Source organism: Anneissia japonica, unplaced genomic scaffold (assembly GCF_011630105.1).
Source record: "Anneissia japonica isolate Jap-2015-1 unplaced genomic scaffold, ASM1163010v1 scaffold1078_len308785_cov188, whole genome shotgun sequence".
In the NCBI taxonomy this organism is placed as follows: domain Eukaryota; kingdom Metazoa; phylum Echinodermata; class Crinoidea; order Comatulida; family Comatulidae; genus Anneissia; species Anneissia japonica.
In genome coordinates, this window is record NW_022725562.1 from 187687 (window position 1) to 205228 (window position 17542).

General features: G+C 33.6%; 1 protein-coding gene across 1 annotated transcript in view; it reads right to left on the minus strand.

Annotated features, from left to right (window-relative positions):
* Positions 1-8560: 8560 nt before the first annotated feature.
* Positions 8561-17542, minus strand: part of LOC117112734 — a 26886-nt gene continuing 17904 nt past the window's right edge. The window contains exons 11-16 of the mRNA XM_033255881.1: positions 17478-17507; positions 17053-17088; positions 12660-12686; positions 12169-12192; positions 10817-11202; positions 8561-9947 (exon numbers count right to left, since the gene is read on the minus strand). Of these exons, the coding sequence (XP_033111772.1) occupies positions 9870-9947; positions 10817-11202; positions 12169-12192; positions 12660-12686; positions 17053-17088; positions 17478-17507 (581 nt within the window). The 3' untranslated portion in view covers positions 8561-9869. The remainder of the gene's footprint in view (positions 9948-10816; positions 11203-12168; positions 12193-12659; positions 12687-17052; positions 17089-17477; positions 17508-17542) is intronic.

The following is a 17542-nucleotide window of genomic DNA, read 5'->3' on the forward strand; positions in this document are numbered from 1 at the left end:
AATGCAGGACCAAATGGAAGTATTTCCATAGATTCTAGTCCCAAAACCTAGACTCAGAAATACCGGGATGGGGTCCGGCGTGGGATACTCTAACTATCAGTTAAGTGTTTCTTGCTTGTGCTTTGTATCGTACTGCTACAAACACATTGTTACCGCAGTGTACAATAACACATCTAGATGTGTATAAGAGACAGCTGCTGTCATATAGATACTTGATTTACAATCAATCCATAATCCATATGGTGGACACATTTGTTGTAATAGTAGAAGAAGCAATGTAAAATTCAAAACTGGTATCGCTTTATTGACTTAACTATAGTATAATGCTCTTACATCTGTAACCCAGAAGAAACTGCTGTCAAAAGTTAATACATTTTATAATGTTAGTAAATAAAGTGCTACCAGGTTCTAATCCTATGATTACATATTTTCAACAATCTGATTGAAATACACCATTTATCATGTATAGACAATTCATGTTCTGTAGTTTAATCCGATCTAATAAATATTTGTTACTGAGTTTGTATTATGGTATTGTTGTATTTCATCTGAAGTCAGTGTTTAACAAAATTTTATTATCAAACGGAAATCTATAGCTGAAGTAGTAAATAGTTGCTGTCAAATGGATTTTCTTTCCATTCTTTAAAAGTTCCAGTGTAAGTGGTCCCATCCTTCACTAAATTCCTGTTTTATTCTGAAGTTGATCTCCAGAACCACTATCTGTGTCATAATCAGGTGTTTCAGTTGCATTCTACTATCTCTAATCATTATTAGATTCGACCATATCATACTATAAATAATAAGTCCATTTAGGAACCTAGGGCTGCTGTCTGGGCTTATGTACAGGATAAAGTTGCTGTCATTGGTACTTATGTTACCTCCAATGTATAATAGTGCCAATAAAAAAAAACCATCCGTGTCTTCACATGATTAATGTACATTTGGGCGTGGCCTTTAATGTCACTGTTTAGGGTCACGTACATGAAAAAATTGCTGTCATTGGTGTTTCAGCATTCTACAATGTACAAGTAGTAATTCATGGTCGGTTTCATTCATGTCTCTCTTTGCTTGATTTTATCATGTTGCTACTATAGACCCCCATGGGTCCCTTGGGGCTGCTGTCTGGGCTTATGTACAGGATAAAGTTGCTGTCATTGGTATTTTTGTTACCCCCAATGTATAATAGTTCCAATAAAAAAAAATCATCCGTGTCTCTCTTCACATGATTAAGTGTATTTGGGCGTGGCCTTTAATGTCACTGTTTAAGGTCACGTACAGTACATGAAAAAATTGCTGTCATCGGTGTTTCAGCATTTTACAATGCACAAATAGTAATTCCTAGTTGGTTTCTCATTCATGTCTCTCTTTGCTTGATTTTATCATGTTGCTACTATATAAGACTCCCGTGGGTCCTTGGGGCTGCTGTCTGGGCTTATGTACAGGATAAAGTTGCTGTCATTGGTATTTTTGTTACCCCCAATGTATAATAGTTCCAATAAAAAAAAATTAATCCGAGTCTCTCTTTACATGATTAAATGTATTTGGGCGTGGCCTTTAATGTCACTGTTTAAGGTCACGAACAGGTAAAAGTTGCTGTCACCTGTGACATTATTGCAAGTATCTACCTGGGAGTAATATCCAATTATTTTTATCCATGTCTCTCTCCACATGATTAAATGCATTATTTAACCCCCTATTTCATTTCCCCCAGCCCGCTTGTACAGGATATGCCCCGGCAGCAATACTGAATATTGTATCTTGGCCCTATACTATCATGACCAGACCATCATACCTTTTGTCTCTTTTCATATGATTACATTTTCTGGGCTCCCGGTCATTTTTTTTTTCAAGACCTTTACAAAGCATTATATAATGTTTCATTTAGACCCATTGGTTTTTTTAAAAGAGATATTTAGGTCTGTGTCCTCAAAAATTGAAAAGACCCTAAAATTTACACCCTTTACTGGATCGTCACTACACATAAAAATGTCTTCCTTGTAACTTGATTAAACTTTCCCGTAATTTTCATTCAGATCAACTGACCGGTTATTGAAATATATGATGTAGACTGTTTGACCTTAAATCACTTTAATTGGACCTCACACGCACACCCCACCATAGATTGACACTAAATATTAGGAGGCACATTCTTGATATATGGCCTTGGCCTATGCTTCGGCAAAGCACGGAAAAATTCTAAGCATTGTGCTAAAGGCGAAAAAGAAATTTGTAATTTGTCCAATCGCTAGCGGGGGTCCGGTGGGTGGGTGGGGGGGGGGCAAAGGACCTCCTCAGGGACCTCTGGACCACCCGCTTGGACTCTCTTTATAATTTTATAAAGACTGCTTCTTTAACTCTCCGTTCAGACCATCTTGTTTCTACGGTTAAGATCTCCGTTTTATCCAGGACAATGGTCCAGATTTTCCATATTAATGTGGTTAGAAACGAAACTGTGGTAGGACGACGGTGCTCCATAAACCGTGACTTGAGAGAACGTTCAGCTTTTGTTTCTCCTACATAGTTTGCGTCACACGATTCACATTGAATGTGATAGACCGGCCCGACAACTCGTTCTTTGGCTACAGGATCCTTTCGGTATAACTGTCGTAGTGTGTTGGTCAGCTTAAAAATTACTCGAACATTGTATTGTTTCATAACACGTCGTATTTTTCTGATGTGCCCCTAATGTATTAATCACAATGGGAGTCCGTTTTTGATGAGTCGAATGCTTAGATATCGTGATATTTTGTTCGTTTTCTATATTTTCAGGAGGGGTCACCTGGGTGTCCTTGAGCGCCCACTCAGGATAGTTGTTCCAAGATAGAACTTCTTTTATGTGATCTTTTTCAGATTGCTTGTCAGGCTCTAATAGGGTTCTTACAACGCTACGTTTCAGTGGGTAATTACTATTAAATTTCAAATATAGATAGTGTCTGTAGTTATATATATATATATATATATATATATATATATATATATATATGATTATGAAACTTAACACACACAAAACTGGTATCAACAAGGATCTTGGCTTCATAAGCGGTTATTCATTCACCAAATAAGATATATTTGTGATCCTATATATTTTCATTATCACTTAGACTTATTATCATGAGGATGATTATTATGACGATGCTCATTTGTGATTATTATTTATATACTGTATATGCAAGTGCAAGTCTAATAGATCTTAAATGTTCCGTTATTCTATCAGTCACCTTTTGGTTTTCCCCATGTAAATCATATTGCATTTCTAGAAAACTATTGCAGAAATAAGATTAGTGAAAGTACATTTGAAATCATCACATATTTTGACATATTATCCATGCGGTCCTTCAAGGTCGTTGGTAGAGTACACATGTTTACATGTATTAAATCTAGATCTCTGGCACGAAACAGTCGACCCATTTTACGGCATGGTTCTGTAGACGTTAGCTTAAAATGTACTAGGCCTAGTTGGTCCTTTATCTCTCCTCTATTATGCACAGAGTGGTGGGTTACCGAAAAACTTATTGGTAGCGTTGTCATTGGTGGGAATACTGGATTGGCTGAAATTATCTTAAACGACTTTCTTCATTGTAGGATGATACGTGGTGATAAACGGCGTTCTATCTTTATTGTCCCGGGAATGAGATTGGATTGCTGAGTTATATATTAATTTTGTCCGTAGATTTAGTTATGTTGTCTGGATACCTTCGCTCATTGCAAAATTGGATCCTTTCCTTAGCCCTTTCTTCGAACTCATCATTATCGCTACAAATTACGAATAAGTGATAGAGTTTTATATTATGAAGGAGGATGATTGGCAATTCAGATAGGTGTGGGCATTAGTAGGTGTGTAGTGAACTGATGTTGTGAAGGTCTTTACATTTTCGGACAACAATTATGTTACCGGTATACATTTACTATGGACGTCAGCTCGCTTTACACATGGATTCCCATTAATGATGGACTGTCAGCATTAAGACACTTTTTAGAAAGTAATGATGTGATCACTCACTCTACCTCCTATAGTAGTTACGCCTTGTCGACGCGAACTGGTTTTAACTACATCCACATTCACCTTCAATGGACAGTATTACCGACAGATCTCTGGGGTCAGCATGGGCACCAAATGGGACCTAGTTTCGCTTGCTTGTAAGCTAAAAAAAATAATCGTCGCCCTATATGGCAGTGGCTGATCCCGAAATTTAAAATAGACGGAACCCGGGAGGGACTTTCACAGATGGAAGGTGTAAACGACATCAGCCCCACCATGATTGGGGCTGAGGAAAGAAAATTTATGATTATGGCACCTCCAGATGGCCTGAAATGGCACTCTCAAACTTATAGTTGAATATAACTTTCTTTTTTTCTCCATTTTTAAGTCCAAGACTTGTTCGCTACACTGACTTCTATTATAATAGATATTATAGTAGAGATCAGTGGTCCGCCCGTTGTGTTTCTATTAATAGTCCATAAGTACGAAAGTATTACAGTAGTTTTTCTAATAAGACATCAGGAGTGTTCAAAACTGTATTTTTTTTAAATTTTTTTCTTCAAACATCCCCTAGATACACCACTGAACCGATAGATACCAATAAATGTTGTACAGAAATTATTTATCACAACATATTGAAACATTTTGTATTTGTATTCTTTTTTTTTCATATTAAAAAAAAGACAGCGCGGGGGAGGGAGCTACAATAATTAATTATTACTGTACATAAAAAATAAACACAACTACATATTTAAAATACAAATATTATTTACTGTTGAAAAAATGTTTACTTACAAATACAATTAGTTTATTATTAAAACAATTTATTTCAATGGCAAAAAAAAAAAAACTATTACAAAAATTAACAATGCTAAAAAAATTCAATTACAAATATTATTCACTATCACAAAATGTGTACAATCGCATTAAGAAAACAGTTCACAGGCATAATTGCTACGGCATCAGTATATGAAGACTAGATAAGCAGCATACTAAAGGTAAATATAAGGTAAAGTTAGGATAATAATCCATAACTTGCAGCGTCATTGTGCTGAATTGCGTATGAGCGTGGTCCGTGACTACCTAGCAGTCGTAATGAGGCCATAACATCGGGGTAACCCCTTACTCTTCCGAAAGATGCAATGGGTTCTTTAAAGTGCACACGAGACACGTATACGCTGGACCTCCATTTTAAGTCCTTAACCGAGAAGACTTGGTTCTACAAGGGAACAGGGAAATGACACGGTTCCCTGGTTCTACCAAACGAACCTTGTGGGAGGAGCGGCTGCAATCAGCGCCGATGTTAAGGCTATAGTTAGCCTTACCCCTCCACTTATTTAGAAACATAACCATGATATTAAGTACAGGGAGATCTCTATCCTTCATGGTGGCAAATTCGATTTCATTAAAATGTTCGTTCGTCCGTTCGTTCATTCATTCATTCAGCCATCCAATAACATAAACAAGTGAATACAAAACAGTTAAATGAAATTTAACAAAAAATTGATACAATAAATTACCTAAGTTGGCTAGGATAACAATAGTGTGAAAACACTCTGGCTCTCAGGCCTGTTAGTCCAGTCTTAGAATTTTTTGAACACATATACAGTACCGGTATATATAGTAGAGTGCCTTAACGTCAAAATATGGAAGAATCGTTACACGGATGACAAAACTTTAATTTTGGGTGGAGATATTTTTATCAACATGCTTTTCAAGGGAATCTCTGATACGGCTTTCAATATTTTGGTATATTTTGACTGCTATAGTGACCTACCTGTACAAATAGGTTTAGAATCAATATGATCATTAACTAGTCAGAAATAAGCAAATATAGATGAAAAAATATAAAGAAAATAAAAGATTTTTTGAACGAAAAATTCGCTTTGGTATTAATCTAGATTTTAACCTTTTGCATAGCTTATTAATTGGATTACCTGGACGACAAAAGTGCTAAATTTGGTACAGATATTAGTATGGGCATACAATTTTTAAAAATTTCTGGAGCAAAAAAAAAAAATTAAATTTTTGGGTTAAAAATTTGAATTTTTGGTGTAAAAATAGAATTTTGGGGAAAAATATGGTTTTTAATATTTTCGACTATTTTTATACAAGGCCTACTTGTACAAACAGGCTTAGAATCTATATGGTCATTCTTTTTTCACAATAAGCAAATAAGAATGAAATAGATTTACCAACATGCTTTTCAAGAAAATCTCTGAAAACCAAAAAAAAAAAAAACCCAATTTGTTTGGGCTAAAAACATTATTTTTTGGGAAAATATACAGTATATTTTTTGACATTTAAATTATACCTGATATGCTTTTCATGTAAAAATATATTCTAATCAATACTATACCTCACTGGTCCATAACATGTCAGAATCTGTCATAAGGATTTTTAAAAAAACCCAATTGTTGGCCATTTTTAGGCTAAAAATATGATTTTTTTTTGTTGAAAAGTATAGATTTGTTGTAACATTTAAATTATAACTAATATGCTCTGCATGTAAAAAATATATTTTATATATTTTAACCTCACTGATCAATAATATGTCAGAATCTGACATAAGTCTTAAAGAATCTCAATTGTGCCTATTTTTGAGTTAAAACGACGAATTTTTGGTACAAAATAGATTTGACATTTATACTGATATGCTTTGTATGTAAAAATACATTTTAACCAATACAGAATTATACCTCGACGGTCAATAATATATCAGAATCTTGCATAAAGGCATTGGTAAAAGATTCAGATTTGTCTATATATAAAAACATAATTGCAGTTCTCTGTATGTATAAAATACATTTTAACCAATATATTACCTTACTAGTCAATAACATACAAGAATCTGACATAAAGGTTTTGGCAACTGATTTTTGGTTAGAAAAAAATAGAGTTTTGTTGAGATTTAACTATATCCTGATAATGCTCTATATGTTATATTATACCTTACTGGTCAGTAATAGTGTCAGAATATGACAGAAGGTTTAAAAAAAAATGTTTCAATCAATCAACAATTTCACCTGGGCTAAATACAGTTAATTTTTGATTTTTTGGTAAAAATAGAGGTTTGGGCTTCGTTTTCTATAATGATCGCCAATTTTGAACCTCATTCTCACCCACAATCTATCAAGGCCTAAGGATGCAAATTTCTTCCCGCAGACAGGGTTGGGATGCATTTTGCTAGCAACATGGTCTTTAGTCTGCATGCCGCCAATGGCCCCCAGATGGATATAGAGCAGTGCCCTTGGTGGTAGTTTGGGGGAAAAGCTTTGGAAGCTCCGACAGTGAGGGTCTTGGACCTATAATGGATTTCTGAAACCCATAATTTATTAAATATGCTATTTAAATTTGCATTAATTTTGGTGTTGTTGGGGGCCTGAAGAAGTAACGCTTCATGTCCTGACACCTGTACGCCAAGGTATCATTGTTAATATGTGGATCAATCCGCAAAATAACAAATTCGTACCACAGTTATTAGATATTAAAAATTAGAAGAGATGGCAAATGAAATGCACATTACAGCATTTGGCGATAATTAGGAACGATAGTGAAAATGGGTTTTAAAAAGTGAACCTTTAGAAATTTGAGGGTCCGGCATTGGGGGTTTGTGCACGGAAGGTACAACAATAGCGTTTTGAGAGTTATACAGTATAATGGATTTCTGAAACCAATAATTTGTAAATATTCTATTTAAATTTGTATTCATTGGGTGTTGTGAGAGACCTCTGAAGAAGCATTTTATGTCCTTTACATCTGTATACCTCTGCAGTAGCGATATCACTTTTGCTATAGCATCAATAATTTGTGCAAATATCTTGAAGAAACTACTGTATGTCCCAGTGTCCTACCCCTTTTCCTTAATTTTACAGAGTTTTATAGTTCACAAGCCTGAAAATTCTATTCCTCACCTTCCCCCACCCCGGCAGCGACAAAGTCATTTCTTTCCATAAGGGAACATACATATAAACAATTTGACTCCCGTATCCTTGAGTGACTCATTATTCTTTAGTATGAGCTGTTCTCTCAGAATACCAAGGACCTTTCGCATCCACTGACCCATGTGCTGACCAATCAGTTGATAAATATAATTATAATTATTGTGCTATTGAAGGTATTTATAGTGATATTATTTTTTAGTTCTTGAACTACTAAGTACAGTATATATAAAATCAACATAATACATTGGGGGAATTTCCCCCTCCACAATGTCGGACCCCTTTGAACTTTGAACTATATTTGCTTATTTCTGACTAAATAATGATCATATTGATTCTAAACCTATTTGTACAGGTAGGTCTTGCACTACAATAGTCAAAAATACCAAAATATTGAAAACCTATTTTTCCCCAAAAATGTGATTTTTTACCCCAAAATAAGATTTTTTTTTTGCTCTAGAGATTTTTCAAAACTGTATGCCCATACTAATATTTGTACCAAATTTGGCACTTTTGTGATCTGTGTAACGATCCTGATGCTAAGGCACTAATACAAACAATAATCAAATCTCTCATTAAAAAGCAATGCATGAGAGTAATAATAATGATATGAAAATGATGACATAAAAATACACAACTATAAAATTAAAAAAGTTCATATTTCATTTTCAAAAATCAAGGCAGATGGAGAATATAATACTTGTGGGAATATAATACTCTGGAAGAATATCTCTAAAAACTACCAGTACTTAGTGTCAGTTCATTTCTTCATTGTTACAGAGTCATACTTAGTGTAAGTTCATTTCTTTATTGTTACATAGTCAACAAATTCACATTGGCAAAGTGACAGCAGCAACTAACTACTTTACCCAGAGGGAGATCATCAACATATTTCCACCTCCTACAGCACCCAGCAAATGCATCATTGATCAACAACAAGAACTGTGATGGTCTTAGTAGGGTGCCCTGGGGCACTACATAACTGAGCAAATCTAGTGCTCATGATGCATCAGCTGAGAAAACTGCAAATAATTGTGACAACAGATGATCTCACCCCCAAGTTCAATCAACTTATTGACAGCTACAGTGATCAAACTGATCAAATGCTTTCATGATATTAATTACACACGAATTGACATAAAAAACCATTCTTAATCTCTAAGCTTATAAGTTTTTCTGTAACAAACTAACAAATAAAGAATGCTGCCTGATATTAATTACAACACCGCATTATTTGAATAAACTCCCCAGGGCGTTTATTATTGAGAAGGGTTTTTGAGAGTGGGGGCGTTTTGTTGATTCTGATAGTGAGGGGGTGTTTAATCAAGTTGGGGGTATTCAAAGAACGGCTTTTATTCAAATATGATATATAGATTAATATGGATAGTCATTAATTACTTTCAATTTTCTTGACATGATGCAATATTCTATTTTTTAAACTCAACGATTTTTGACTTTAAAAAGGATAAGGCTCATTAAACATTGTATTTTTATGTCTTATAAGTTGTTTCCATTCAATAATATACTTTGAATAAAAATTGATTTACTGCAAGTTCTAACAAAATGTCTGTGGTGCTTTTAACACACTGAACAAATATGTGTAATTCCTGACTAAAGGTGTCCATAAAAAGCTACATTTTCCTAAAAAAATATTTTTTTTATCATATACTACTGTATATAAAACGTTTTTAGTCAATTTGCAATAATTTTTGTGACCAACTTGAAAAACACACTGAAAACAAATCTGAATGGCATATTGTAAAGTAAATGTAACATTTATACTTTAGGTTTAGGTGTGTAAGTGTCCATCGTTTACATTTAAAAGAAATGTGTTATTTTCTCTTGTGTTACTTGGCCTTCCCTTATGTTCCCAATCTTCAATAGTTCATTTTGCATACTATCTGTGACATTAAACACTTATCCCTTTGTAGAAAATATCCCTTTGTAGATTACATCCATGAAAAGGAAAACCAACTCCAAATATTATACTGCCTGCCAGAGGATATATTCAAACCTTGAAGTGAATCCTAAAGGTGAAAAAATAAAAGAATTAGCTAAAAAATACATGATACCAAAGAATAATACATACTTAAGCAATAGTCACAGAAACACTGTATGAAACTTTATGCATCAAATAAACATTAAATGAGTTGTTCATCTCAAATACTTCTCACCACTGTTTCAGTTTAACTGGATAGGATTGGATTGGATTGGATTTATTCGGTGCAAACACCAAGGATAGCCCACGAAAGTCTAAAAGAAGACTTATTTCCAGTGGGGTCCTTCTGGTGGTGATTGGGCAGTACACCGGGAGACAATCCCCTACTCTTTTCCGAAGATTGTACTGCGTTCTTTAACGTGCACATGGGCCATAATGCATGGGCCAAAATGATTTAAACTGCAAATAACATATTAAATTACTCAAATGCATGCAGTCACAAATGGTGCATACTGTAAATGCCCAAATAAGCGCTGTGGCGCTTATACATTTTTTGGAGGCTTCAGTGCGGCGCTTATTCTAGTGCGGCACTTATAAAAAGATATTGGCGTGGCACTTTCCCTGCCTGTTTCCATGATACCTATTTCACATATTCCCATAGTTCAGTAGGCCTATCATAGGTCCTACGTCATCGTAAAAAACGTTTATAAAGAAATGCTTGTGTCTTCATTGTGTTATTCACTTACAACACTGTATACATTTTGTATATAAAACCCTGTTTCTCAAAGTGTTTCATTACACACAGGGTAATATACTCTTGATTCAGAACCGCAGCGAGAGTGATACTTAGCGAAAAAAATCAGGACTGGTGCGGCGCATATTCAAGCATTATCGGTATGATGTAATCAGAGAAGAAAATTCAGAAAACAAAAAATTAAGAATTAAGATGTCACTTACCCATCCCCCATTTTGTTGGATCCATGGGGTAAACTTGCAATGGACAATATTTCCAGTGTAATATATTAAGTTTGTGGAATTGTACTTCATGGCTAGTTTGGCTCCAACAACAAACACCATAACAATACGACCCCAGTTCACACCCCCCTCTTCCAACATAGAGTCTACAAGATTTTGAAACTGTTCATATCCATTTCCATCAACACTAAAATCTAATTCATCTAGACAATTTTTATACTGGTCATCTGCATCTAATTTTGATATCACTTCATCACCTCGTTTTCGTAGAGCTAAAGCGTTGTCATTACAGGGGTCTGCACCAGGTGCCATCTTGTAGCGTATGAAATCATTTGCCAAGTCTACTGCCATCAACAATGGGCTTTTGGCTAAAACAATAAACATAAAAAATAACAGTAATGATACAGAAGTAAGAGCTTCATCATTATTAAAATCTATAAACCAATTGATAAATATCATTCATATAGATTCAGTTTATATAATGAAGTTATAATAAAATGTGCTTCAAAAACTTCATTCCTGATGATGACATAATTAATGTTGAAATATTAAATCCTGACATGATGGCGTGCATTTCGATACTTGGAGTATGTATTATACTATCTTATCTGAGAATGTCTGTTTCTTTTTAGTCTTTAAAAAAAAAATTTCACTGTTGATGCAGTTTTAATGTTAACATTCCATAGAATAAGTGCTGTGACGGAGATTTATTGTTTATTTAGGAAAATGCAGTTTATTAGACGTTACTAAATACAATAATATATGGGGAACATTACTGGTGTATGACACAATTGGTGAAGTATTGAGACAATTAATGGCTTTATAGGTTTAGGAAGCATACAGTATCTGAACTTATAAAAAGCAAAATAATCATCCTAATTCAAACCAGCACTTAATAACTTTAAAAAACCCAGCAAATAGTGACTCAAATCTCACAAAGTCTACATCACTTGGTGTATTTCTAAGACATTCTCCCTTATTATTTGGGCTAACATCACTAAAAAGACCTGGACCAGTATGACTGTAGATAATTTAGTGAGATTGTTAAAGTGACTTTAAAAGTAAACATGTCTACCTTACAGGCAGCACAAGTAGGCCTAACATCTTCTGGCTCCATAATGACAATACATATTTCTCAATACAAAATTTTATTTGCCTCATAATTATTATTATTATTATTATTATTATTACCAATATAAGATCATTAATATTCTGATAATTTATATTACAATTATGATGACTACTATTGCTTTTGCTATTAGTGTTAATACTATTATCATCATTATTATGTAATTATATGAAGAGTAAGGTTAATGACATCAATTAACACATACCATGATGTTGACTTCGTAAATGAGCTAAAAAGATTAGAAATAATCACACAAGTTACAGTAACGACAAAAACAACAATGACAATGCATATTATAATTATAACTTATCTTGAATAGGAATAGGCATGTTTCAAAAGTTGTTTAGCAACAAAGCCAACAGGATTAGAGCAAGACGTATGCTACAGTAGCTGTACTGGAAAAGCTGATTTAGTTAATATATATTTAGTTGTCAAACTATAGGCTGGATAAAATATTTTACCTAGGGCCAAGGTTTGATTAATGAATTTATTCTTATTGACCATTAATGGTAATGAATAAACGAACAAGCCGCTCTGATAATAAAATGAGAAGGCGGCCAAAAATGGCATTAGAATGTTTCATAAAAAGCATAATTCTCTTGAAAATACAATCAATACCATATTATTTATTTACAGGTAAAGATTAAGCTTTGTTTGTGATATCAAATAAAAAAGAAATGTATTAGGTTTACTTACCATACTGAAGTCCATCCCATGTTTGACCTTCAGTACGATGATAGAAAAACAAATGTAAATGATTGTAATATGGTGACAGTAACAATGACAAAAAAAAAAAAAATCAACAAACATATTAAAAACTGCAATAATATAGAAATAAGGGCATCCTTGCTTTAAAAAAAATTAAGAATCACAAAAATTAGAATGTTTTTATCACTTTATACTATTTATTTGATGTTATGAATATTCTTGATCAAAGCACTATGCCCTTGATAATATACAAATGATGATTTTATTCATCTGATGTAAAAATTAAGATTTATCTTTTGACATCAGATCAAACTTAAAAAAATTGTTGTATTGAGTCCACTATGTACTGTAGCCCACCTTTTTTCATTGTTTTCATTTTTCCATTTTTTCAATAACTTTGGTTCGAAGTACAAAGTATACTGTAGAATTTATGTTTAGAATTTACTTAAAGGTAAAAAAAAACAAAGAAAACAAAAATAAAAACTTCAAATGTCTACCATGAAGTACATCATCACATGTAATTTCTATATACAACTATAATTTTGATACATATTTACCATACATATTGATATTTTTTTTTAATTAAACACTCATAACTTTGATGTAATTGTTCTGTCGGTTGCTTTCATTTTTTACAATGTCAGTCAATGTATTATATAAAAAGTATTAAAATTCTGACCTATAAAACATTTTGATATGTCAATAAAATTTAGAGGATATGCAAATCGGTATATATAGCAAAAAAAAAAATGGCAAAAAAAACAACAATGCAAATTGGTATATAAAACAATCAATAAAATAACACTTCAAATTAATAAGTTTATATCTGTCTCTTATACACATCTAGATGTGTATAAGAGACAGTAATGAAAGTATTGTCAGGCATGAGTAAATTTCATATTTTTTCATTTGTCACCAGACCTTGAAAAATGCACTTGTCCTGAAGGCAATTTTACTTGTTCCAATATTATTGCGCAATAATTATAAAAAATAACACAAAAGTAAAGTATTTTTGCTAAGGCCCTACAACATTTAATAGGCCTGCTGTATATGCATACTGCATGGATAACACAAAAATGTTTTTCTTTCTTTTTTTAATTTGCATTATTAATAGTATTCTATGTATGTAGGTGTGTGTTGATCGTTTTCTTATCGCATGTTTGAAAGTATTGTCAGGCATGAGTAAATTTCATATTTTTTCATTTGTCACCAGACCTTGAAAAATGCACTTGTCCTGAAGGCAATTTTACTTGTTCCAATATTATTGCGCAATAATTATAAAAAATAACACAAAAGTAAAGTATTTTTGCTAAGGCCCTACAACATTTAATAGGCCTGCTGTATATGCATACTGCATGGATAACACAAAAATGTTTTTCTTTCTTTTTTTAATTTGCATTATTAATAGTATTCTATGTATGTAGGTGTGTGTTGATCGTTTTCTTATCGCATGTTTGAAAGTATTGTCAGGCATGAGTAAATTTCATATTTTTTCATTTGTCACCAGACCTTGAAAAATGCACTTGTCCTGAAGGCAATTTTACTTGTTCCAATATTATTGCGCAATAATTATAAAAAATAACACAAAAGTAAAGTATTTTTGCTATGGCTCTACAACATTATTAGGCCTACATGCATACTGCATTGATCACGCAAAAATGTTTTTCTTTCTTTTTTAAATTTGAATATTTTGCCAAGAATTTCAATAATGTATAATAAGGAGAAATTCAAATAAAATAAACATTATTAATAATATTCTATGTATGTAGGTGTGTGTTGATCGTTTTCTTATCGCATGTTTAAAAGCTGTCGTCACAACAACTGCAAGGAAAAATTTTTCAGGCATGGTTGATTACCACGATACACAACACAAGTTCTCAGCCACACGCTTACAGGACTGAGTTTTATGACGTCATTTGGGGGGGGGTCCATATCGTATGTTTGTACCCATTTGAAGATCTTAACCAATTCTAATATTAACTTCAAATGTATTTTTTTTTGTGCAGGATACAAAAAAACTAATTCACATTGCATGGGAAAACCTCTAGAAAAATAGATGCGCAGAATCGTCAATACTTGTGTTTCTACTATCAATTTTCTGCAAAATATACGTGGAAATTGGCTCATATTTTTGAAATGCGGTGATTGATTTCTGGGCCTAATATTTTACACGGGGAATATTTTACAGCTTGACACATCCTCATTTCATTTATTGCAAAATAAATAAAATTACTTACCTCTCAACGAAAGGCAAGTACTGTAGGCCTATATAATTCTGAGCATGTGCCGAGAGGATGAATCCCTTCTAGGGAATCTCTGAGATTTTTGAGATGTGAAAATGATTCATTTATAGGCCCTCAACCCTTAATTCTTAACTCCAGTTTTACAAGATTTGGATTTTTTTATGCACATTATCTCCATCACTTGTGAATGCTTTTGTGATTAGTGAAGTGAATGATTTTTAAATTACTTTAACAACCAATTTTTAGTCTGTCTAGATTGCCTTCCCCACACGCGCAAACGAAATAGACTAGGCCTTTTTTAAAAGTAGGCCTAATGGCTGCTGTTTGTATTCGTACTCGATAGTAATTACTAGTCTTGAAGTCCTGACATTTCATGTCGTCCAAATCAACTAATCAACTACCGTAATGTCTGTGCACCCAAAGTCTTTAAATATGTCTGGTATTTTTTTTAGACTAGACCAGTGCGAATTAATAGTGAAAACAAACCACGTGCAGCAGGCCCAGACGGCTGACGGCTAACAGGTACAATAACGTGTGAAAATATGTACAGTCCGCCCTCCAATTTGAGACCACTCTGTGTATCAGGGTGCGGTCTCAAATTAGAAACCTCTAAGTAGAGACAACAGGCTTGAAGTAGTCTCCAAGCAGCATAATTGAAGGGTAACTGAACCTGAAACCTCTAATTAATGAAGACTGAAGACAAGGTGGTCTCCAAAAAACAACACTGGACAAACATTTATTTATTTTAAAGAAACTGTTGTTTGTTTTTCAATTTTTGTGACCAACTTGAAAAACACATTGAAAACAAATCTGAATGGCATATTGTAAAGTAAATGTAACATTTATACTTTAGGTTTAGGTGTGTGAGTGTCCATCGTTTACATTTAAAAGAAATGTGTTATTTTCTCTTGTGTTACTTGGCCTTCCCTTATGTTCCCAATCTTCAATAATCAATTTTCCAATGTGTTTGAAAGTTTCTCATGGCCATGATGAAATGGGGGAAAGCACTGAGCCCCGTAGGTTGACTGGGGGGGGGGGGGGCAAGTAATGTTCCACACCCAACTCAGAATGCCATTGTTGGAGCTGAATTTTAATGGCCCTGTCCCCCTCCCCTTATGGCTATGGGGATGGATATTCACTTCTTTCCACATGGACGAAAATACCAACAGGGAAACACCCAGATGACACTCTTACAAATCTTTGGATGATACCATATGTCATTAGGTATTCAATCTTGGCCAGATTTCCCATCTCCCACGATATAAATATATATAAATATAGTTTTTGCTTTTAGTTTTAATTATTTATATATTAGATTTTAGCGAGGAGGCCAAACATTTAGCAGGGGAATTTCCCCCTGTCTCCCATCCCCTTGGCTACGGGGCCAGGGACTTGTGCAGCAATTGGGTGGCTGAAGAAGAAAATCAGAAACATAGGACTGTATCAAATTAGGGATGAGTAGCTGATTCAACAGCAATTTTTTTTCAAAAGGTGCCAACAGATAGTTTTAAAACAATTACTGTTAAATTTCTCAAATTAAACAGTATTTATTGTTAAAACACAAACTTAATCTATTTGATTCTATTTTCAAATGTGGTCTTGAATTGGAGGTCATTTTGTCACTTAGTACACTTCCATGAATGTGGTCTCGGTCTCACATTAGAGAGATCTCATAATTAGAGGGTGAGCTCAGTGTTAAATGATAGGTTGTCAGTTGGTACTTTGAAAAAGTGGTCTCGAATTAGAGGGGTCTCAGAATGAGAAGGGTCTCGAATTGGAGGGGAGACTGTAACTGCTGTAGGTCTAATGTGTACACATATGACAGATCTGGCTAACATTTAACAATTAAAATTTATTTTCAATCTTTACTGCAGAAAATAACAAGTTTTATATTGAGTTTTATATCGGTTTTCTGTTTGATATCGCTTTGTGCACCGACAATTTGTTAATAAAATATGCTGCGTATTGTCAAAAGTTGCACTGTGAAAGCATTACGCATTACATGGTGAAGTAGCCTATTTTAAAAGTGCTTGTCCACGGACAAGTGGTCCCTAAAATTCTTGATGTCCGACCATAAAAAACACTTGTCCCAGGCATCGGGCAAGCGGGTTCGCTTATGCCTGATTGTGTCCACTTACCACAAAACGATTCCACATCCGATATTTTTAATGTACCTACAATGATAAAAATATTCAAAAACAAATCTGATAAGTAATAGCAAAAATGATAACAAAGAGGATGCCAATATAAAAGATGCATCATCATCAAAAAATAATGATAATACATAAGATGACAAAGATGTCTGGAGATACTTAGGAGCCAAAACATACATAGCATTATTTCTATCATTAACATTACTACTAGAATTACCATCACTACAACACTAGTATTTTAACCACACTAACATGACCATCACTGCTACAATAATTATTTACCACTATCGACATTATCACAATCACCACACCTCACCATAAATTTGCCTTCCACTGACAAAATAATTCAAAATAAAAAAAAATAAATAGAAAATGTAATAAGAATATCTGTAAAATGTCTGTCTACTAACCTTCGTTTACTAGTTCTTCCTTTATTTTACCTAGAACGATAAAAGCAATTAAACTCAATAATTAA